Source organism: Tursiops truncatus, chromosome 7 (assembly GCF_011762595.2).
Source record: "Tursiops truncatus isolate mTurTru1 chromosome 7, mTurTru1.mat.Y, whole genome shotgun sequence".
NCBI lineage: Eukaryota > Metazoa > Chordata > Mammalia > Artiodactyla > Delphinidae > Tursiops > Tursiops truncatus.
Window position 1 is genome coordinate 45,094,487 of NC_047040.1, and position 25,297 is coordinate 45,119,783.

Here is a 25,297-nt window from a genome sequence, read left to right on the forward strand (position 1 = left end):
TAGGCAGAGAAAAATGGTAACTATGTGTGTGACTGTGTTATCTCTGTTTGCAGAAACAGACTGGGAAAAAAGAAAAGACAACAGAAGAGATCAGAATAGCAAAAGGCCAGGGATAAAACCCCTTTTGAAATCAAGAACAGGGCTTTAAAGATCTATATAGCTCAAAGAAATCCACTTGACTGTTAAAAAAAATCACTTTCAAGACGCAGCCCAATGATTTTCTGTTGTCTCAAAGATATATTTTACATTCTTCTACAGAAATACATGTTTACCTTAGCACCAGGGGAACCAGGGAATCCTGCAGTTCCAGGGGGACCAGGGGGACCCTAAAAAAATAAATAGCATTTCAAGAGCTCTTAATCAAGTAAAAGAAAACTAACACTACTGGTAAATAATAAGTGGGTACATACAAAATACAAAGGAAAATTAGATAAAAACAGTATTTATCGTCAGTGATGAACATTATGTGGAGAAATAGTGTGGTAAAATAAAAAGAAAATTTGGATCCCCCATGCCCGACAACTTATGCCATGAATTCTGGTGACTTTGTGCAGGTCACTTAGCCTTGAGCTCTCATTTATAAAATACAGATAGCATTATTATCTATTTTGCAGGACTCTTTTAATTGTCATACCCAATATTGGCCCTTAACTAACATTATAAGCACCATACAGATGTTAGTAACTGGTCAAGTATAATAAGGAGTATCAGAATTTTGTTTATGGGCTTACCATTTCTAGATTGTTTCTAGATTTTGTTTATGGGATTAGTGTCAGTTTGAATCAGATATTTATGAACAACGTTGAGTTTTAGGTCTACAATCCATGTTATTCCACTACTCCAAAATTCCATAATCTCTCATTACACTAAGCCCATCAGGGTTAGGTGAAAAGTTACTTACTGGCTGTCCATCACTTCCTCGAGCTCCATCATTACCTCGAGCCCCCTAAAAAGAGAAGTTGGTCTCAAATATCTTCTTTCTGAAAGGCTGGTCACAAGTAATATTTTAACTAAAAGTCTGACTCAATTGAGTCAGACTTTTCCTCAAGTGTATTAAAATCTGCTTGATAATTATATACCTTTAGAGGGAAATTGTTGAAATTCTGATAGGCACAGCAATGGTCTGATGTAGGAAGATTGGATTCTGTGTTTTACAGAACTGAAGGCAAATTAATGCATAAATATGCCAAGTTAACACGTTAAAAAAATCCTCAACAGATAATAACTATAAAACACTTATTTGTTTGCATATCGTTATGGCTAAAATCCTTATGGAGGTGACTTTAAATGCAATTTTATAGAAAACTTCTTGCAGATTGTCACAGCCTGAAAACTGACTGAGACACTTCTCGGTGACTCGGATTGTAATTGTGTAATGTCAGTAAGAATACTCACTGCAGCTCCAGGAAGTCCTGGTCGTCCTCTCTCACCAGCAGGTCCTCTTGGACCCTACAGAATAAAATTAAAAGTGTGGTCTTATTTTATACTAGATATGTGTGAGAATAGTTGCAGAGTGAGCGAGGCAAGTTTTGCGTTAGGTGGAAGTTAGTAGTAAAACTGAAAATTGTATGATAAGAAACATAATTACCATTGCTCCAGGAGATCCATTTTCACCTGGAAGGCCATTTTCACCCTAGAAACATATAAAATGTGTCACCGTTTTGTATAACAGGAGGAGAAATTTATAACTTTTTCAACACAGCATATTATAAAAAACACATGGAACCAAGAAAAAGATTACATTTTAACAATACCAAATTTTTGTTAGCAATCTTATATGCTATAAATCTCAGTTTTTGCATTTTAAAAACTTGAAGACTAAACAGAAGTAATCAACGTGTTACTCAGGGGTGCTCAGTCATTTCTAATCTAGACAGTTCAAGTTATCAGCTTTCATGGAAGTTTTAAGAGAACATCTTAATTAGTCGCTGTTATTTAGCTCTTAAAATGCAAAACTCAGGTATGTTTTAGAAAAAGGCAAACCCTAAAATATAAATCTTAAATATAGCTATAATATTTAAATAAATTTATTTATGAAAATATGATTTTGTTGTGATTTACCTTTAATCCAGGAGCACCTTGATCACCTTTTTCTCCATTTCGTCCATCAAAGCCCTTTTAAATAGATAAAAGTAGTAAAAATATTAAGATCTGTTAACAATTCAGAACAGTTAAGAACTTTACATTAAATTTTTTATAGCTAGCTTTACCACATAGCACTATTTTCAACATTGACATGAATAATTTAAAACTCTTTTAAGTGCATTGAAGACCTTGGACATTGATTTTACAGTTAAAAACATGAAATAATTAGAAAGTACAATTTAGTCCAATTAGGAATTTGCTTTAAATGTAGCATTAGGCAAGTATCAGTTTCATAGATTTTTATGTCTATGTGATCAATTTTTGGCTCAGCTGGTTTACTCTATCTAATGTTTTGCATAGAATAAGTCATTTGATTCGATCTGTAAATCATATTAACTAAGTCAAGAATAGTTCTCAATAGTATATTTTCATCTTTTCTGACAGTGGCAGTACGAAACTTACTGTTTTATTTTTTATTTTTATTTTTATTTTTTTTTCTTTTTGCTGTACGCGGGCCTCTCACTGTTGTGGCCTCTCCCGTTGCGGAGCACAGGCTCCGGACGCGCAGGCTCAGTGGCCATGGCTCACGGGCGCAGCTGCTCCGCGGCATGTGGGATCTTCCCGGACTGGGGCACGAACCCTTGTCTCCTGCATCGGCAGGCGGACTCTCAACCACTGCGCCACCAGGGAAGCCCCGAAACTTACTGTTTTGCAAATATTTTCCATACACTTAAAATCAGCTTTATTACTTTATCTAAAATAACTAATTGATTTGATCAACAAATAAAGTTGATAGACTTAGAAAATCAAAACAACTAGTCAGAATCAATCATTTTTGGCACACACTCAATTGTCCAATAAAATTGGTAAGTAAATTGGTAATAAAATTAGGTAAGTAAACATAGCCAAATGCAACAACTTAGAGTCAATTTAGAAACTGTACTTACTCTATGTCCTTTCATACCAGGGAATCCAGGCATGCCAGTTGGACCTTTAATACCCTAAAAATAAGGAATAAAACAGATACTAATGAACTTTCAAATAGACTCACAATCCAGTAGTATTATCCTTTTTAAGTTTAATTTAATTATATAATAATTTTCAACCTAAGATCATTGTGATTACTCCAACTAATTCATTGCATGCTGAAAACTTACTGGAGGGCCAGGCAGTCCTCGCTCTCCAGGCCGTCCGGGTCTTCCTGATTCCCCCTAGGTGGAGAAATAAAAGAATATATGGGAGCTTGTGTAAGAGAAAACTCATTGTAACCAATTAGTGAACTGATTATTTTGCATTTTTCTCACCAAGGACTCATGAAAATGGTTGGACTAAACATATGGTTGTGAGAACAGCTTTCCTAGTAAAAGGAATGGGGAGAGCTTCTCCCACCTTGATATAAACTTATAAAAAATGCAGGAATCACTCCAAACAAGTATTATGACCACCTCTCAATCCAGTGGGAAGAATTTGCCATTGGACATTAAATGGGAAAGAAAGACTGACATAATATTAATTGTGTTTTTAAGTTTTCAAGTTCATAAAGAACAGATACAAATTTCTTTATTACAAGAGACAAAGAGAAGCAGCGTCTTCTCTAGTTAAGTGTTGTATTCACTGGATGACTCTTCCTGACAGAGTCAAGAAGCACATTTGGGGGTTTTGTTGGCTTGGAATTCAGAAACTGGTATATGTAGCCATGCAAATACTATGTAGATTTTCAGAGATTAATATGAGCTAAAAAGTTATTAAGATATCAACAATGTTTTGAGTAAGGTTTTTCTCTTTGAGATTCTAGAACATGGGATATACTATTTAGAATATTCCAACTTGAATTTTGCTGTATCCCCATTCAATTCTTAAAAACTTACATCCTTTCCGGCAGGACCTAATGGACCTATAGCACCAGGAGATCCTGGAGGACCCTGAAAAAAAGGAAATAAAAAACAAATATATCTGTAGATTTTTCTGTTACAATCAAATTTATTATTCTAACTATGTGTATTTCTAGAAAAAAACTCCTTTTAAAAAATACTATCTATGTTTCTCATCATGAAAATGACACACCAAGTTAATAATATACCTATATTAAATCCAGTTGTTACTGTTTATTAAACTTATTTTTTATGAAAATTAAAAGTACCATGTATCAGTATTTTATATCACATGTGTGTATTTATAAACCCAAATGCACTTCTACATTTTTTGAGATATTGAAATTTTAAATGTATAGGTATTTTCAAATACTTTGAAATATTAAACTAACTTCACCTTATTTACACAGCATGTTTTCTTGGTGGACTTTGTTAGACTATGCTTATTTCTACTAAATTAATTTTAAAATTATATTTCAGAAGAGTAGACATGCAGGTGAACTGAGTGGCTACGGGATAATTAATCTATGTTTAAGACAAAGACGATTTGTATTCTCACTAAGAAGTGGACTGTGGTGGTGGCTAATTAGCCAGGAAATTCCTAGATTAAAATAGTAAGTGTCTCTTAAGATATCGAAACCATTGAGTCCAAAAGATCTTTGAAACCAGTTCAACGATCATAAAAGTACAATTTTTTATTTTAAATAAATTTGATCTATATTTTGTAGCATTCAACGGTTATGTTTTAGAAAATGAAGGTGGTTTCTATCTAGAACTGTTAATTTATTAAATATAGATATAATTGTTACTTACTGCAGGACCAGCTTGCCCAGGTTCACCAGGGGGACCTTGGTATCCTGGAGCACCCTAGTGGATAGAATAATACATAAATATTTTTAAACTAACTTAATCTTCATATGATTCATTTACGTCGTGAAGACAGTATGAAATCAGAATTTGTGAATGTAGTCAGCGAATTTTATTCTAGTTTATAAATATTGAAACTACAATTTTTCAGATCAAAATAGAGTTAATTTATTCCATTCTACACACTTAATTCCACTGAAACTGAATTGTTTCAGACTTGAAGCCATATGACATGCAAATTAAATATGTGTTTTAATTTTACCAAGGTTTTAATTGCTAATAGTTAAAAGGAACTAAATGTGAAATTCCAACATCTTTGAAGGAATGATAGTTTCTTGGTTGCTACTTCTCTACTTAATTGGGATTATGCTTGCTGGAATGGCAAAATTACAGCAAGATCTGTATTAACTTGATTCATATAATATGCATGAAGAAGAAATCACCATTAATGGCTATACTTACAGGGGAACCAGGATGACCAGATGTACCAGGGGGACCAGGTGGGCCGGGCGGACCCTGGAACAAAAATTTGCAAGATAAGTACAAAATAAATGCATCTGAAATATACTTTATCCAGGCGTCAGAGATGTCTCTGTTTTGAATGATACTGACATCTTTAAAAATGAGAACAGCATACCTCATTATGTGATAACTATTCATGGATTAATTAATTTTATTAATTTTAAATGAAAATCTCATCACAAAAACTTCACTCTAGATGAAATTCTCTCAGAGTCAATAAAAATTACTGGTGTTATAAAATGTTGACCTGAGTTCCCCAAAAGGTGCTTTCAAAATCTGGAAAAATCTATACAAAATGCTTTGAGAATCTCTGCAACATTAGGGTGATACTTGAACTGGTGAAGAAGCATATTTTTGCCTGGCAGCTCAACTCAATGTGGAAAAATATTGATCTGCATAATATAAACCCCAGTTTCTAAAAATAATGATGTAAATCAACCCAAAAGTTCTTAACTATATCACTGAGTTGTGTTGATATGAAGATTTAGTTGCGTGTGTAAGATTCATCGTACGTGGGACAACAATAAATTATAAATGATTTATCATTGTTCAGAAATACAGGTTAAACTAGAAAATCTTCAGTTTTGTAGCACACTATTTATAAATACTGATAATAAATTTATAAAACTAGAGTTTCTTCTTAAATTTTATCTTGTAACTTTTTTTCTGGAATCTTAATAAGTAGTGGATTTTTTAGTTTTTTTGGTTTTTCTTTTTAGTAAAAACAGTATATCTGATTGAAAAATAGGATTCATAATGTGAACGTAGCTGAGTAACAACAGATGTTTACATTTACATAGTTAATACAATTGTCCTTCTGGTTTTAAAATATACACAAAAATTTCACAGGCTCTAAAACTTTAAAGATGAATAAAATTCTCTTCTTACAATTTACTTTTTACAAATTAAGGGTCTTTCTTTAACTGATCATTTAGATCTAATAGCTGAAATTTTGTCCTCCCTAGTTTTAGAAGTCACAACTATGGGGTCCAATGATCTGGGCAGCAATCTTCCATAATCCCTGGGAATCCAGCTTCATGTCTCATTTACACATACATACCTGTTTCTGGCAGTAAAATGATAACCTTCCATAGTACTGCTCCTCCTAACGGCTATTCTTCAATAAGGGTCATTTACATGGGACACCATGCGTCAAGCACACGTGCCTAGGTTTCAATGCTTTTTTGCTCTTTTCTTCTATCAAAACTTCAAGTCATTTACCTTGAAGGGAACCTTTTGCATACAATGTGAATTGATATCTTCAATTCACATTGAACTTCAATGTGAACTTCAATACTCGATAAATTCTGGAAATATATGTATTTCAGGATTTGAGGTGAGATGAATTGTGATATTGGATTGCCATCAAGTGGATTGTCATCTAGAAAGTAGCATTTGGATAGTGAGCAGACATTGAAAGAAGGTTTTCTCAGGTGAGGAAAAGGAAAAGTGGAAGTGAAAAATAACAAAATTTGGTTAAAATTAGGAAATATATGAGTGTGAGACCTAAGTGTGAAGGCAGGTGTGCCCCTGGAATAGGTGGTTTTGTAAAGAAGGAAGGAGTGGCAAAACAAGCATGAAATAAGAGGCAGTGAAGAAAAAAATGAGTTAGGAAAGAAGGATCATGATAAACCTACCATTTTCTTTCCCGCCTTAACAAAGAATAAGCTATTTTGTACAATTCTGTCATAACACTGTATTACTAGAAGAACAACCATTCAAGATTTAACAGAGTGGAAGGCTAAATTATTCTCTAAATACTGACAAACACTTGTACATACAGGTGGCCCGGGATAGCCTGTGATTCCTCCTGGTACTCCAGACTTGACATCATATGCCTCATACTGGGGAGAATAGTTCTGTAGCAAAGAGACGAGGTAGATAAGATCATGTTGATATATAGATCATAATTCTTTTCAGAAACATTTAGAAGAAATGCATGCAACATCTGTTCACTGATAGAAAGTTTTCTGCATGCCAGAGAGTGTGGTATGTATTATTTAATTATCTTGCTAATTCTATCTCTGTAACTTTAGATATTAGCTGTCTTACAGAAATACTTGCCTAGGCAATGCACAAATCTTTCAACTGACTGTATGCAATTTGTTTCTAAATAATTTTTTTCTACATGCTCTTACTAAAAATATTTCTAAGTGATATCTACAGCCTTAGAAACATAAGATCGTAGACGAAGGCTGAAAGAGCCTTGAGATCGTATAATCTGACTTTCTTACTTTGAGCAGAAAAAAATGAAGATGTCAAATTACTTTCTCAAAAGTTAATGATACAAGTAAAATTGATATCTCCAGTTTTTAGTTAATGTACCTAACAGATTCGCCAAAAAGTAAACATCCCCATAGAAAACAAGCACGAGATTTAATAGAAAGGTTCATGTGTTTATTGGATTGTTTTGGAGATTATTTTATTTTGAATTCTAGGCCTAGCAATGGATTCTGTTTGGTACCAAGATAAGAATAAGTTAGACTATATCCTTTGCTTCCTAACAAATTGATTTTTGAAAATCTTTTTTTTCAACCCACAGTGATTTGTATATATGTTTTCTGATTTCTCCTAATTTCATGCAGTAGAAATGTTGTCTTATTTATTTGTTTAGTTATCTGCTTTACATGCAGAGTTAGGGAGTTGCCATGCTTTTCAAGAGGAGCAGGATATGCTCTGAAGGCTTGGCAAGAGTAGTTGCATAGGCTTGAATAATCCTCTGGACTTGAAGTCATTAAGGAGTGCTCATAGCTCTTCAACTGCTTTTGTCCAGACTTTCAGAGGCTTTACCATCAGGATTATAAGGGGAATAGTTACAGCAATTCCTAAGTTCTCTAGGTTAATTCTTTGGGGAGTTGATGGTTCATTTTTCAAGCCTAATGCATATATTATATGCCTGCTTAGAAGCTGGGAAATTTTGCAAAGATATAGTAGCAATAGCATTAGAATTATGAGGAAAAGTGAATATTTATAAAGCACTGAGAAGAGTGCCTAGCATATATAAGCACTAGATGGGAATTTGTTAAATACATAAAATCAGAGAATAGATATAAGAAATCCACAGAAGTGAGATGTCATATAGACTAAAGAAAAGAAAATGAACCAGGTAGTTTTAAATAGGACACTCTTTTAGTCCTGGAATTTATTACCTGGCTACCAGTTGGGCACGATTCACAGATTCCAGGAGGGCCGGGAGAACCAGGGGAACCTGGCAGTCCTGGAATACCAGGATCACCATTTCTCCCAGGAATACCAGGAGGACCCTAAAAAAAAATCAGAGATAAAAATAAACAAAACACTGAAAAGTCCTAGTGATTTAGAATCATTATTAAATTGTAGCTTCTATGCTTTATAAGAAATCAACATAAGGGATACGTTTTCTCAGGAATCTATACATTTGTACCCAAATCATGTGTATAATTTCAGTGTAATTTATTCCTTTGTATATTGACCTATATGTTATTTTTCAAACCAATAATAAGGATGAAGACATTATACAAAGTTGGGGAAATCTGAGTCTTTACATGCACAATTATGGATTCTCAGTTTGAGTTATCATGTGTCATTATTTAAATATGTGGTACTAAAGGAAATGTATACATGATGAAAGTTCAAATATGGAAAGGTTATTAGAAGGGAAAAAAAGAAAGCAAACTCATCAAGGAACTAATTTCCTTTCACTGTAGAATGTTTACTTACTGGATCTCCTTTGGGGCCTTGAGGTCCTTGACCAGTAGGAGGGCGAGTGGGCTAATAAATGGAAAAGATATAGATTAAACAAGACATAGATAGGAACAATTTTCCCATGAAGTGTGTCCCAATTTCTTATCCTAAATTGCATCCAATCTCTGGTTTTTAACAGGTTTTTACTGGTAATACCCATGTGATTATTTGCTGGACATTACTTTCACTTCCTTTCAGGCTCCTATGACATAGGAACTATTCATGTGTTTAAATATGAATCTTGAGTATGTACAGATTTTCTTTAAACTCACAGCTGTTGGAGGCTGTGGGCAAACTGCACAACATTCTCCAAATGGGATCTCGGGGTTGGGACAGTCTAATTCTTGGTCATCACATATTATGTCGTCACAGAGAACAGATCCTGAGTCACAGACGCATATTTGGCATGGTTCTGGTTTCCAGACATCTCTATCCGCATAGGACTGACCAAGATGGGAGCATCCTCCTTCAACAACTGAAAAATAAGAGAGATGTAATATTTTGCACATTCAAAAAAATCCAAAAATTAAATTATGAAGAATATCATGGTCTTCCTCCATAATTTGCTAAGTAGTAAGAGACTGCGTTAAATACCAAATCTGTTTATTAACAACAAATTGGCATACCAAGGTAAATTTTCCTTAGGGCCGGTAGGTATTTTACTTTTGCTTGTAGTGAGAACTTAATACCAGTGGAAATCTGACAATCGCTAAAACATTTACTTATTAATTGTGCAATTGAAAACAAGTTTTGCTATCTAATTTCTATTCTTTGCTTCAACTATAGATGGGAGCATTAAACTATAAAGATGATTTTGTCACTAACTCTGAAGACTTTCTGGATTTTATTAACCTAGTTGAGAAATTCAGGGGAAAACTGAATTACTCTTGGCAACATAAAACTCTTCCAGATTCCTGGGAAAATCTTAACAAGTCTTATTGTATGTATTGAATATCACTGCTAGCTCTGTTGGGCATTAGTAGGTCAACATAATATGATATAATATAATATATTGTATACCTCATATGGATGTAAAGAGGTTTCCAAATCACTAAAAAAAAAAAAGTTTTTAAAACAAAAATTGGCAAGGAATAATAAGGAAAAATATGAATCATGATCATGTGTATGTGTGGCTTAAAATGGTCAAAAATTTGCTTCAACGAAAATTTTAGACTTGTTTCCTAATTTTATGTACGATACTGAAATTTCAGCAGCTATTAACAATGAATCAGCTTAGGGGTTGCCAAAATAAAACCAGGTCTCAATTCTTAAAGCATTAGCTGTGGACTGTGCTTGAATACAACTTTAGCTCTTGAGGATTACTTTGATAGCTTGCCAGTAACTGAGAAAATAAATTACAAGTTTCTAAACATCTGCAAAAATTTTTGCCAACAACAAATCACGTACTTGTTCAGTATTTATATTTTTGTGAAACAGTGAAATTTTATTTTCTCAGAGCCTGAACTTTTGTCTGTTGAAAGAGGTTTGCTTGGGAGAAGGCAAGTCATTTAAGAACAATTTTTGGTGCCTTGTGGCCAAGAGGCCTTTGAGAGAGTCCTGAGATTTTTCCACCTGGATACTACATACAGCCATGAAGATCACCTCTTCAAGTTCCTGTTTTTATATCCTCTCCATACCTGAAGTAATGCTAAATATTTTGAGTATAGAGGTTTGGCTGATTCAGTAAAAAATTTTCACAGAAAAAGGAGAATTTTAGAATCTAGGGACTCTGCAGCATACCTCCTCTCCTCATTTCCATCTATGTGTGCAGATACAACTTTAATCATCTTGTGCCACACCCCTGATGGATTCAAGAAGTTTAAAAGTCTTTTCTTGTTACAATTACCCAATGTGTTTACAGCTAATAAAAGAAAGTATGATTGTTTCACTGCAATTTTAAATAGGCAAGAAAGAATCTGCTTATTTTAAAAAGTTATTATAGTTCCTCCTCCATGTTTGAAACAGATGAGAACATTGGAAAGAAATATTGTCTAAGCTTTTAAAGGAGCATTCCTTTATACTTTGTGAGCATAAAAGCTGAATGCCAAAATGCTTACCTCATGTGAATGAAGTAGGCCTATTTAAATGGTGTTTTGAAAGATATGCTTAAGAGAAGTGCAATCTTTTTCATATTATTATGAACAGTAGTAATTTAAAGGATCTAGGCATTAAGTTTGTTCTCTAAGCAGAAATGACATATTTAGGAACTAAGTTCACTGGTTTTCAGAAAAGGCATGAAAATTTTGATGAGATGGAAGGTTGTTTAATAAAATTGTATGACATACACTCTTCAAACTTTACACTGGTTCCCTTTTCTTAAGGTGAATTATTTTTAAAAAAATTCTCTAAATTAACATTATATGAAGTGTCCCAACAGATTAGTTTTAGCTCAAGATTTTTTCTCATTAATAATGTGGATATCAGGCTTCTCAGCTTCCTTGAAGATATCACTAGTATAAAGAATATTGACCATAGGCCAATATATGTTTGAAATTTGCTGAGAGTAGATTTTAAGTGTTTTCACGACACACACACACACACACACACACACACACACACACGTAACTATGTGGATGTATTAATTAATTTGATTGTGGTAATCATTTCACAATGTGTATATATATCAACTCATCATGTTGTACACCTTAAATATATACAATTTCATTTGTCATTTATATTTCAATAAAGCTGAGAAAAAAAAGAAAAAGATACGACCAGTTTATACGAATACTTTTTTTAGCTCTTTGTCTTTGGGTCAAGAATATCTTTCTATATTTAACATAGGACCTGTTTTATAAAAATTAGCTGTTGGATACTGATGGCATATTAAAGACAAATGAAGATAACAGTTAAAACTAGGGTCAAGCATGTTGTATTTTAAATATCTTGTCTTCGTATGTTCTTATTCTGCTTTAAAATTAACATAAAACATTTTCCCTTGTGTATTCATCCTCCTATATTTGTGTCTCATTGAAGGTACTATCACAACCTAGAGATACGGTATCTTACATTCGCTCTGCAAACTTTTAAACAAATGAGCATAATATTGACATTAAAGTTGTAAATGCCTTTTTTAGAATTGGGGTTAAACTCAGTGTTACATAAATGAAAATTATTTAGCCTTTTCTTTCCAAATTTTATTAGAAGCCATGTGTGTTATGCTTTTTAAAACATAGAGGTCTCAATATAAAGGTTGAGCTAATTTGGTGTACTTCTCTTTTTTTTTAAGGTGATGTTGTTCTAAATAAAAGAAGAAAGGTGGAATGCTTGAAAAGTAAGAATTAATGCACTTTTGTTTATTGCCGTAACTTATCTCACATTCATTTGAAAGAAATCTGGCTCTCCTGAAAAGTCAGTTCCTGTAGAAACTTGTAGCTGAAAGTCAGACTTTTCTCTGCAGTTCTACCTCAGTCACCCTTGTTGAAAGAATGGAGAATTTTATGTAGTTGCCTCTAACTTTGTGTTTTGTGCATGACAAAATATGGTTGGCAATATGTTCTCTCAGAAGCTAAACCTATTACACAGATGTCTCACGGTCCTCAGTTTTAGGACTATAGCCTAGTTATATACGAGAAAATCATGGCAGAGTCAAGGAAAAAAATGTTTTGTTTTCAAGAGGAATAAAATGCTCTAGTTAGCCACTTGCAGCATTTAGAAATAAAATAGAAAATGGAATTCAGAAACAGTAGTCATCTCATATTATTCCCTTATTTTCTTAGATATCTAAATTCAGAGCAGCTTTGATGAAAAAAATAAGATATGTACTTTTGTAAATATGTTAAAGAAAAAGTAAATAATCTCATTTTTACTGCTGGACAAGTAATAGATCTCCCAATTACTTCCTTTATTGTTATTGCTTAAACTAAGTCTCCCTGTTCCAATGTGTAATTAATTTTAAACCCCACCTCTCATGTCACTTAGTGTTTCTGTTCCTTAGTACAAAGAACTGTCCTGAAATAAATTTCTCTGTGGTCACTCAAACAATGCATTAGACTAAATCATCATCTAAGTTATAAAACAAAATGAAGCTAGTGTATGACATAATCCACTCTTTGACTCTTTTATTTCCTAGCTCTTTGCTTTGGAACTTTAGAGAAAAATAAAACCAAGTAACATAAGTTAATATTTTCAGATGTTCTTAAAAACTTTCCTTTTTGTTGTTTTGGTTTCCATTCTTCAAATGTTAATTTATGCTGATTTGATGGAATTTTACTGTAGTGACTAAAAAATAATGCAAGTTATGTTTGTCTTAATTACATTTTTGGAGTAAAAATAATATGCCTTAAAGCATCCAATCAAATTGTTAATTTAGCTTGAGTGATAAGTTTAATTTTTTTTCTCTTCTCTTCTTATTGAATCCTCTTCAGAGAGTAGGTTTTCTTTAATCTGAAAATCTAAAAATAACAGATGTGATATGCAAATTATTGTAACATTATTTTCCTGTTTACTGTAGAAAGTTGAACATTTTGTAAGTGTGAGCAAAAGGAGTTCATATAGCTTCCAACTGAAATATGTTTGGCTTTTAAATGATACTTATGTTTGAAGAACACACATTTTAATAAATATGTTTTGGCTGCTTATTATTAATCAGAGTATGTTAAAGTATGTTAGATGAATTAACAAAAAGGATTGAAGGAAATATCTGTAGACCTAAGTAGATAGATAATTTCAATTTTAAAATGTTTTGCATGGACAAGGTAGATTCTTCTTATTCTTGTCCCCTACAAAAAAACCCACAAAAACCCAAAACCAAGAAATTTTATGAATCATCATTTCTAGAAGTTTCCTTGTTTTATTCTTTATAGTTATATGATTTTTATGTCTCCAATTAGAAATTTCCTTTAAGGTGGTTAATATTTTGCCCTGTGAAAAATAAAAAATATTAGAGAATTAGAATTAAAAGTATCATATACCTAACAATCAGCAATTACATTATAATATAATCTGATTAGTGATCAATTATAGGATTACTGAGGAAAATATATTCTACTTGTATAATTACAGTTGGCAAACATCTTTAAGTTTTATGTCTAATAACCAAAATGTTATTCTTACCTTCCTTATCACTAAATCATTAAGTACTTTAATTTCTTCCTTACAGTAATTTTATTTTCCAGTGTTAGTAAAACTAATACTAGGCAGAGTTTGTATCTGTATCTCTTATGTTGCAAGCCCTGTTCTGAGCGCTTCATATATCTATTTTACTTAATCTTTCCACAGGCCCTTTGAGGTGGGTGTTGTCATAATCCTCATTTTACAGGTGGGAAATCTGAGCTACAGAGACATGAAGTGATTTTCCCAAGGTTTTATATGGTAAGAGGTAAAGCTAATATTTGAACCTAGGAAAGCTGTCTCTAAATTCCATACTCTTAACTACTACATTCGATTCCCTTTCTGCAGTTTCAAGGGCAGGGTGGGATTAAAGAAGTTAACTTCAAAGCTCTGTCCCATTATGGTTTCTAAATACTGCATGCTTAAAATCAGAATCTAAAAAGATGGGTTTATTTCTTGTTTTTTTTAAGGAATAACATTTTTCTGCAGAATATCTTTTCAATCTGGCCTCAAAACAAGAAGATACTATCTGGAGTTGAATTCTGTTGTTTATTTTCTCCTGACCTTATGAAAAAGACTTTAATCTCCAAGACCACCCTAATGACATCCAGACCACCAACAGGATTAACTGGGACTGGGAACTCAGCATACATTTTACTAGATACAGAGAAGCAGGGTCCTATCAGCGGCAACAACAATAAACAGATAAGGCTTATGTATCCAGTGCAAAACAACATATTTAGGATGTCTAAGATTGATTTTCAGAAAATATAGTTACTAAATGATTCATATTAATGAACTTCTAACTACATTAAAAGCTTCCCTTCTGAACCTGGACATTTATGAACATACCAGGCAGCTCCAGAGTGTTTCTCTGATTTTAATTAACTTGAGAAACACAGTCCCTGTTTGCTATCCTCCACACCAAATACTACAGAAAACAAAGTTTTGGAAAAATAAATGCCATTTTACTGAAGCAGTAATTTCTTAATGTGACTTTTCAAAGCAAATTTAATTTTTAATAGGTTCTGAATCCTTTATGTTCAATGTTTACATCTTTGGGGCACTTTAATTTTTGCCCTCTTCTTTGAACTTTTCATTTTGTTCACTAAGATTACATTTTAAACGGCAGTTCTTGACCTCAGTCATGGAAAATACAACGGTTTTATTAGTTAATCTGAAAGGAATCCATTTCTGCTGTGTTTTCATTAGGCACAGACAGAAATTCTAGTGTTTAATGTAACTCCCCAAACTGCAGTTAACAAATGGTTTGTGTAAGAATTGCTATCTTATTTTTTCCGTTGTCATCTTGACATGAAACAGGCCAAGTTTCCCTTTTGAAAACTCTAGATGTTTTTACATCATACCACCCCTCTCTTTTCTATTTTATTTTATTTTTTCTTTTGAATGTAGAAAACAACAGCACTACACTTTTTTCCAAGAAAAATTGTTTTACGAGAAACAGCTCACTGAGACGTTTCCAGAAAGTTATTGTAGACCTGGAAACTTTACAAATGTTCTTCATGTCCAGCAAAGGCAATAACATCTTTCATCTTTAAAACTTTAACTCTTAAGCAATCCACTTTAATCACTTCAAGGTGGTGAGATCATCTGATGTTACAGAATGAAAGAACTGAGCTACATAATCTTTGGAACGCTGCACCAGTCATCCACAATGGAAACCATGGGGTTTCAGTAGATGGCACTCTTCTCCCTGAGTGACTACTCAAGTTCTGGTATGCAACTCTGTAGGTGTGGAACAGAGACTTTTGTGAGGGCTTTTAGTCTCAACTCTACTCCTAGAAAACTCATATCCAGTGGTTCTTGATTTTTTATAATGAGCCTGTAGATAAGACATCAACCCAAGAATCTGAATTAGTTAGAAGCACATAACCACAGTCTTCCTTTTCCAGAATTGTTCCAGTGGCTTTGTTCTTTTCTCTTACAATACAGAGATGTTTAATTTCAGAATTTAATCAGAATATCTATTTTCTTAGAGGCCTTTAGATCATCTGATGTTGAATACTCTAGAGGTGGGGAGGAAATGCAAGGTATCATTAATGAAAAACACAAAATTTTGTACCAATATTTTATTTTCTTGGAATTTATATTTTTACAGAGCTGAAGATAATTTCTGCTTAAATTTTAGATGAGCCTCCTATTTAAAAAGTAGTTTTAGCAATTCAAAGTGTGCTTGATCAGTAACAAATCCCCTCTTAAAGCATAATGGAAATTAATGTAAAAGAAAATAGACTCTCATAACCTGTGATAAGGAACTGATTTCTCTGAGTCCATTTACAGTGGACTTTAATTCTAAAACAATTAAATGCCCACAGTTCATTATCACAGTGTAATTAGCCGAGTAACTAAATATAAGCTCAAACATTAGAACACTTTTAATTAAAATAAAGTTTATCTCCCTGCCCTAATGAAGCAATATTACTTAGTAATAACTTTTTATCCTTTTATCTATTTAATAAGCAGTAACTAAAATATGTCAAATAGTCTAAAAAATCAGAAACTTGACAAATATTCACAAAAATAGTTATATATTATATGTGGAATAGTTATATATGGAATTTTGAAAATAGTCATAACATTCAAGCCCATTTCCTAAAAGTCTTTGAATATTGCTACCATGTGTTTGTGTTTGAGTATGTGTGTTTGACAATATTTTATCAGTAATATACCTATTTTCTTAGGAAAGTAGTGTTTAATATTTAAAATTCACACACGTGATATTTTAAAAATCTCATTATAAAGTACGGAATCCAGCTGTGTAACATTTATGTTGGCATTGGTTATGCAAATGGTAACTGTCTGTCAGGTGGCAAGTCTTTGTGCTTAAAATCTGGCATGTTTATAAACTACAGGAGATATAAAATAGAACATATTTCTCCATTGGTAGAAGAAAATACATGAATTAGATAGAACTTTCACAGATTTGTAAAAAGACCAAAATTCTTTGTGAGGACATGTTTTATGCTCTAGAATATTCGTGTGAGTAGACTAGAAGTTAGTGCTTATTGGAGCTGTTCTGCTTCTGGGATTCTCGGGGCATTTATAAGAAACCCATATCCCAGAACTATATATGACTATTCTCAATGTGCTGTATATTCAACCACCTCCTGTAACCTCCCCAAAACTAATCTACCAGCAATTTTTGGCCTTGTTTTGTAAAACCTCCAGGGAACATAAGATGTTACTATCTCAAAAAAAACTTAAACATCTTTTTTCATGAGAAACAAAAGCAGCAAACTGAACAAAATCCTTTACAACTTCTTTTGAGCATAAAAGCATACAAATGGATCAGCAAAATTTCATAGTTTTTTATTATGTTCTGCAGCTAAAGGGAAAAGGGAAAATAAAAAGAACTTATGTGATATAAAGATCCTGTAGGTATCAAACACTTTTTTCCCCTCTGAAGTGGGATTGAGAAGAAAAATAGTCATAATGATTATAAAAGATTGTAACCACGAGGCAACCACAAATATTTTGTCACTCTTTTGAACTAAACATTAAATGTTTGCAGTCTTTCCAACAAATGAGAACTTTGTGATTTTTTTCCCAGAAATTAGCAGAATTTAAGGAGTTTTAAAAAGGTAAAAGTCTTGATTGAGGTGGAGGTGTGGTAGAAGTCATTTGGTATTTTAGCCAAGGAAGGACTAGGGGTTGTGGCATCTTCTGGGAGAATAGAATGGGGAGGAGAAGAGGAGAGGAACAGAAGAAAGAGGATTGAGAATTCAAGGGAAAGAAAGGGGGAGGAGACAAGAGGAGGGAAGAAAGAAAAGAGATGAAGCCACACGGTGGGCACTAGGGGATGAGGGCGGGGGTGATAGAGGAAGTGGGGAAGGAGGAGGAGAGATGGTCTTGCCTAGGAAGGGGGTGGGGTGATGAGCGAAGGAATGACAAGGGGGAAGAGGTCTAAAGGAGTCAAAAGGGGTGGAGAGATAAGAAGGTGGAGAAAGGAAGGGAGGAGAGGAAAAAGGAGGAGAGGAAATTAAGGGAACAAGGAATATGGATGTTTCTTTTCGTTTGTGGCCATGGTCTGAATATAACTGAAGAAATATCATTGGGTGTTTCCCTCCTACTTCCATATACAACCTATAGGACACTAAAGATATCTGACATTAAAAATGAAAAACTGTTTTCAGACACTATGTTTGCAAAAACTATAGGTTTAAATGTAAGCATTTTTGTATTATGTGCACATAGAAATGAATGTGTAATGATTTCTTCTAGTATCTTCAAACTTAGCATTTAAAGACTTATTTCTATGAAAGGTTTAATTCCAATATGTCTGGTATTTTAATGACTCTGAGAAACATATGAATTAAAATAAATATTTTCACACAGTAAGATAATGAACCAAACATGGTTTTGAGGAAATTAGAACATGAGAACCATCATTTGCACTTATTAGAAAATAGAACAAATCAACTTTTTGAAGTCAAAGAGTACTAATATCTTTACCTTGTTGGCAGAAAAGTCAAACATTCCTGTTGAAAATATTTTCATAAATATTCTCTTTGTCAATGTAAATGCAGTTAAAATGTAGAACATGCAGAAAACACTAGGCCCTTAACAATAAATTATTAGAAGATACGTATTAATCAACCATGTAAGTGCTTGAAACTGAATACCAACAGGAACAATGAAACTTTTTTACAGTTTGAACCTTTAAAGAACGTTGCAGATATTACCTTGTTGCCATTTTACAGAAATATATTTCAGTGGTTCTAATAATGTGTAGTGTTTTCCTTTAGACTATCCTTAATGCATGCTATTTTTCAGATGCATTATCTTACTGGGTAAACAATGCTTAATGCTCTATGCTGACAAAGAATCCAGCATACAAAGGAGAGCATAAAGGTATAACAAGAGACCAATAACTTCCAGACTGCTTAGGGAAGCGTTCCACGATGTTAACAATCCAGGAGGGGAACTTTGTAAAGCCATTTAAAAAAGTTTCCAGTACCATTAACGTGAAAACAAGTTAGTACAAGAACATCTTTATCTTCAACAACCAGAGAACTTTTAAATACAAAACGACAGTATTCTCTTTAAGCAAATGTAAAAAGCACCACCCTGGTCGGTTCTATGTTTCACAGCTGGGAGCTGACAGAGGAAATTAGCTTTTAGGAGACTGGTTTCCCCTTTATACTGATTTGTAAAGAGAAGTAAAGGCAAAAACCCCATAAAGTTTCTTGAAATCGGTACCTACTCACCTTCCTGTTGTGCCAGAATAACAGTGGGATGAAGCAGGGCGAAAAGTAACCAGATCCCCTTTTGCACAAAGCTCATCATGTCTAAATATCGGACATGAGACTCTTTGTGCAAAAAGGAGAAAAGCAAAGCAGCTCAGAGTAGCACCATCAGTTGTTCCCTGCCCTTCAGCACCGGGCCCGTCATAAAACTCAGCCACTGAGATTCCTGTGCTTTGGCCTTAAATAGGAAAAAGTTTGGCTTCCCTCGCTCTCCAGCCCCTTTCTGAAATATGAGAGCAGCACCCATCCCCTGAGCAGTAAAAGAAATGATTAATATGTCTTTTTCCCTTATGGAAGACACAACACACAACTTAGGAGAAATTGCACATCTGGAGCTTGTGTCTATATGTGTGTGTATAAGTTTGTTTCATATTTTAGTCATACGTGTCTTTGCACAACTTAAGAATGTATATCAAAAAGCTCTGCCTTGAGTTTTAATAAAAGACTTAGATGTGGGTATTTTTTTATCTCCCCTTATTAACAACTGCATCATTTTGAGAAATTTCTTGATGCCCTTTTCTTGGGCATGACTAATTTGCCAACCTGATCTTCCTAGAAGACTTTTATATTGGGATTTTGCCAGAATCCACCCTAACTCAATTTAAATAGGGAACTGTAAAAGATTAACTGGAAGAAAAGCCTCTGTTTGTCCACCCACTCTGGGTCCTGGAAATTCAGTTTCAGGCAAATGTCAAAAGACTAAGTATCTAAGATATGTTTGAATGGCACCTTAAAAGTTAGCTACTAATCTATAGCTGTTTCTATTTGTCACAAATTTCTTTAGCCAGCCAAAGAGTAATTCCTTGTGAGAGTGCAAATTTTGTACTGCTTGTAAAAGCTGAAACGGATTTTTCTAGAGAAAAATTTAGCCCTTCATGTCTTGACTTTGTAAGAAACAGAAAGAGAAAGAGCTTATCACATGAAATATCAAAAGAGTACCAAAAGTTCTCATTTTATCTAGATTGGTATAAATATTAGTATAAATATTTCTCAATTTAGACTTTTGTATGTATAATTTCCAGGCCACGTTAACATAGATTTTCAATGTATTTCTGGATATGGGGAGTAATTTCTGGGTCATATTTTAAAGAGGGGCAAATACTATTTATAGGTCTTTGATAAATTTTTGCAAGAAAAATGTGCTTGTCCACAGTACCAAGTTATTTCTATTAATCACTATATTTCTTTATACCCTAATCATCAGTCCATAGTTCCTTCATTCATCTCTCTATTCTACATGAGCTATTCAATTCTAATCAAGGTCACATGCATTTATTTTATTTTTTCCATGTCAACTTAGCCATGCCCATCTCCATGCATGTATGCGCACGTAAAATTCTCCCCATCTCACACCAATTCATGGAAGTCACTTCTCTAATACCCAGTTCAAGACTTTCCTCCGTTACAACTGTTTTCATCTTCTTCTTTCTCTTTCTCCCAATTCATGTTACATAATTTTTTACTCAATTTACATGTTATTTGTATAATTGTAGGTGTACATCTATTCTATAAGAGAGGACAGTTGTACACTTGCCTCCCTACAGGCCCAGCTACTAAAAGCACAAAGATGTCCAAGTGTAGATGACATCATCTGGTGACAGGAAAAGAAAACTAGTTGGACCAATCTCTTGTACATCTTCTGATTTTAGACCAGAGATACACTATTTGAGGGAAAAAAAGTAACAATTGAACAGTCATGAAAATAAGCTTTGCTATTGGATCATAGTGGAGTTGTTGGGGGAAAAGACTGTTATATACATTTTTCTGTCTTTCAATCATCTTCACTTTATATTAAAAAAAAATCCCCTTGTGTTCAAACCAATTCAGAAACATGATTCATTTTTCTCCTGGTGTCTCTGACACTTGCATAAAATAATTTATATATCTGTATTCATTATCTTATCTTATGTACATGATCAATAAAAGTTGAAATTTATTAAATTTCTTCATTAGAATTGGTTTCCAATGTGGAAAATTAGATACATTAGTTTTAAATAATGCTTTTTATGCTTTATTTCAGGCATTACATATACAATTTCTATTGTATTTTTGGTTTGTCCTAAAATTCTTAATTTGGTTATCTATTCAAATAAAAGTTTTATACTCATGAGAAAAATTCATGATTGATGTACTCATTTTTAAAAAGTTAGCTGATACTTTGCATAAAAAAATAATTGTTGTGTTTTAAGGTATCCATGAGAGATCCAGAGATAAATATCATACTCCAGATTTTCTGATTTGGCATTCTTCACTACCGCAAGCATATCTGGAGGTCCTGCACCAGGATCCTTTGTATTCTATGTCCCAGATCTTATTTTCCTCTTCATGTCAAAATGTTTTCTAATAAGGTGTCTAGATGGATGTGGATCTCAGCTGGTATCACAACTGGACAAAATACAGACAGTGTTGAATTCTATTATGCAATCCAAGGGCTGATGTCCTTGTAGTAATCTAGACACACATTGATTTCTATACATCCCTGACTTCCCTGATATTAACCAGTTCACAGAGACATGTCATTTTGCTGTCTGGATCACATTTAGAGTTTTAACACAAATCTAAACACCTGCACCAACTAAAGCACTGATTAATCTGGTTCTCCTTTAACGAAGAGGGTAACTGAAAAGATGAGGGAAAGCAAGGGTGTGGCAGATTATCAAACAAAAATTCAAATCTTTTCCAGTTCAGTGGAAAATGGAGCTTGGGAGAGATGCATAAACACAGCTGTGATGAATTCAGTAAGCCAGTGAATGTCAGCAGTGCTTTCTACAATAGCGATAAGAAAATCAATTATCTCCATCACGAAAAACACATGGAAGAGAAGTCTCTCCCTCTCTTTCTCTCTCTCTCTCTCTGTCTCTCTCTCTCTCTCATACTGCTTCATATATAACTTTCTTCTTTAAGCAAAGGAGGTGCATTTTTTAATGGACATTTTCTATATGCTTTCAAATCGCTGTAAAACCATTTAAAATGTATCTGTGGTAGGATTCACTTAAAAATATACTGAATCCATAGCAGAATTGCAGCCTAAAATAGGATAATTTACAATTGTAAAATACAATGCAAGTTTTCTTTGCTATTCCTAGAGAGGTGGGTCAGTTCACTTTATGTGGTGAAAACATGTTTGGAGAGATGTGTTCCCTTTAAAATAATGTAAACAAATACCAATATGTGTGTAGTAGAGCCAAAATGTGGTTGCAAATGTCATGTTGTATTGAATGACTGGGGCACTTCTAACCACAGGTATATCTAAGATTGAGGCAATGAGATTGGTAGTGGGACATGACAGGCAAATTTCTGAATGATTACTATGATCAGTTCTTCAAGACCCTGTAATTTCCTCTTATTCCCTAAAGTAGAGTTAATTGTCCCCTTATTTTTGTTCCTATAGAACTATATTGATAACCACTTCTCTTTAACCTAGAAATTTTACTTTTGGACAGGACTCACATTTCCTTGATGTTTAGTAAAATGAAGTGTGCTACACGTACTCATTTTGGAAACACTAAGTATCTCTATTCTTATCTATTTTTTGTATCGTTTGCTGTTAAGCCTGAGGTTCTGCATTTCTCTCCTGGTATTTTTCAGCTGAAAACTACCCCAAGATTGAACAGAAAGTTCAATGAGGTTACATGACCTCAAAATTACTCATTGGAATTAAATAGCATGCTTTCCAACTTTTTTTCACCATGTTTTCCACTTGAGTTAGTCACTGATGTGGTAACAATATTTTTATGCAATTTAGGAATTGGGTGAATACATTTTTTTTTTCTAATGAGGGATTGTAAAAAGATGGAGAGAGAATACAGTTGTAGAGTTAATGACCAATTTAAAAAGAAATATTCTGATTTCAGCTCATCACTAGTCTTTAAAAAGAAATATTCTGATTTTGGATCATCATTTAATTTCCAGTGTTGTTGTAATTTTAGAAGTTTTGAGTAAATCCTCATTAATTTATACTGAATGATGGAGTTCAATCTTAGGGCATGCAAGAGAATTCACATCTGTGTTTGTGTGTCTATATGTGTGTCTGTGTATATGCTTATATATATGCAAATATATTTTTAATATATTCACATATACTTTTCAAGATTGACTAAAATTTGAGCAAGTAAAATTTCCTGGAAACTGCTTTAAATAAATAATTAATTAATTTTTTTATTTTTGGCTGCATTGGATCTTTGTTGCTGTGCGCGCGCTTCCTCTAGTTGCGGTGAGCAGGGGCTCCTGGTTGCAGTGGCTTCTCTTGCTGCAGAGCACGGGCCCTAGGCACACAGGCTTCAGTAGTTGTGGCTCACGGTCTCTAGAGCGCAGGCTCCGTAGTGGTGGCGCACAGGCTTAGTTGTTCCGTGGCATGTGGCACCAGGGACAGAACCAGGGACCGGACCAGGGATGGAACCCGTGTCCCCCTCACTGGCAGGTGAATTCTTAACCACTACACCACCAGGGAAGTCCCCTGGAAACTGCTTTAATGTACATGTTTGAATTGTGAAAGTTTATGAAGTATTATGATTATGTCCTCCTGGAATGAAGTCTTTATATACTTATGTTTCAATGATATTTATTTGCCATCATAATTATTGTAATTATATTTGAAAATTCACAGAAAATTGGAATCTATCTCATTACCTAACATACTGACTCATTTCAGAACAGTGTGATTACTTTATAAATTTTGTCACAAAGGTGACACAGAGTCTGGGAGTAACATCTTGTAGGAGTTCAGAAGTTCCCTGTTGGGTCTTCAGTTAACTTAATCATTCTCAGGATTGAAGCTCCACTCTGCAAATCCCACCAGACTCTCTATCAAATATAATTTGTCATCTGAGTCATACTTAGGAATTTTCAGCAGTATCCAACACAGCTGCAATAGCTTTTCAAATGAAGCCAATTCTGTCTGAAGATAAAAAGAAAGCCCAAATTACGATCTTCTGATAGAAGCATGAGATAGGCCAAAGCCAAATTTATTGGATTTACATGCTTCAAATGGAGAGTGATTTTAATTCCTCTCAATATTTTTATATTCAGATATTCCATGGGGGGCCATATGTAGGGTCTCTTAATCCAAATAATTCTTTAGGACAAAGAAATTTAGAGCCACCTGCTTCTCTCTCACCAAGTAAATGGAGGCAAATGTGACCTTTCCAGGTGTAACTTATTATGACTGTTACTCTGTACAACTAACCCCTCTTCAGGTCAGCATTACTGCTCATGTAACAGATATTCTGCTTGATTGTCTGAAGACTGCATTTTTGTCTATACATTAAATCATGTTTAAAGAAGCTTTATATTTAGGCATGTTATTGGTATATGGAATAATTCCAATATTAGATCCTTGGTGGAAGGAAGCTATGGTAAATAGGCTGCTTTTGTTCCAAAGGATGTGTTGCCCTCGGGAGTCTTAGCTTTCATGTGACAATGTCCATTTTTATAACTTTGCTTTATATTTATGTTTATTTATGTATTTATTTTATTCCTGCCTATAGGATATTCTTATTTTTTATTCCCATCCCCTTTTAAAAATCATGCACATTGAGAGTCTGCCTGCCGATGCAGGGGACACGGGTTCGTGCTCCGGTCCGGGAAGATCCCACATGCCGCGGAGCGGCTAGGCCCGTGAGCCATGGCCGCTGAGCCTGCGCGTCCGGAGCCTGTGCTCCGCAACGGGAGAGGCCACAACAGTGAGAGGCCAGCATACCGCAAAAAAACAAACAAACAAACAAAAAAAACCACTCTTGTAAAAATCATGCACAGCAGCAAACAGTCCTGTGTAGATCATAGGTAATAGGTCATAAATATAAAAAAAGAATGACTGGATTGGAATGAAGTAGTTGAAATATTAGGCATTCTCTTTCTGCCATCTTGGTACATGTGGACGCCCTCTGGGAATAGAATTTCTAAAATGCAGAT

General features: G+C 34.0%; 1 protein-coding gene across 1 annotated transcript in view; it reads right to left on the minus strand.

The window, feature by feature from the left end:
* The window catches only part of COL3A1 (collagen type III alpha 1 chain), a 38,794-nt gene extending 19,250 nt beyond the window's left edge, over window positions 1-19,544 (minus strand). The window contains exons 1-15 of the mRNA XM_019931540.3: window positions 19,349-19,544; window positions 9,341-9,543; window positions 9,045-9,095; window positions 8,495-8,608; window positions 7,127-7,204; window positions 5,286-5,339; window positions 4,770-4,823; window positions 3,954-4,007; window positions 3,243-3,296; window positions 3,033-3,086; window positions 2,062-2,115; window positions 1,589-1,633; window positions 1,396-1,449; window positions 902-946; window positions 273-326 (exon numbers count right to left, since the gene is read on the minus strand). Of these exons, the coding sequence (XP_019787099.2) occupies window positions 273-326; window positions 902-946; window positions 1,396-1,449; window positions 1,589-1,633; window positions 2,062-2,115; window positions 3,033-3,086; window positions 3,243-3,296; window positions 3,954-4,007; window positions 4,770-4,823; window positions 5,286-5,339; window positions 7,127-7,204; window positions 8,495-8,608; window positions 9,045-9,095; window positions 9,341-9,543; window positions 19,349-19,427 (1,047 nt within the window). The 5' untranslated portion in view covers window positions 19,428-19,544. The remainder of the gene's footprint in view (window positions 1-272; window positions 327-901; window positions 947-1,395; window positions 1,450-1,588; window positions 1,634-2,061; window positions 2,116-3,032; window positions 3,087-3,242; window positions 3,297-3,953; window positions 4,008-4,769; window positions 4,824-5,285; window positions 5,340-7,126; window positions 7,205-8,494; window positions 8,609-9,044; window positions 9,096-9,340; window positions 9,544-19,348) is intronic.
* Window positions 19,545-25,297: the final 5,753 nt, after the last annotated feature.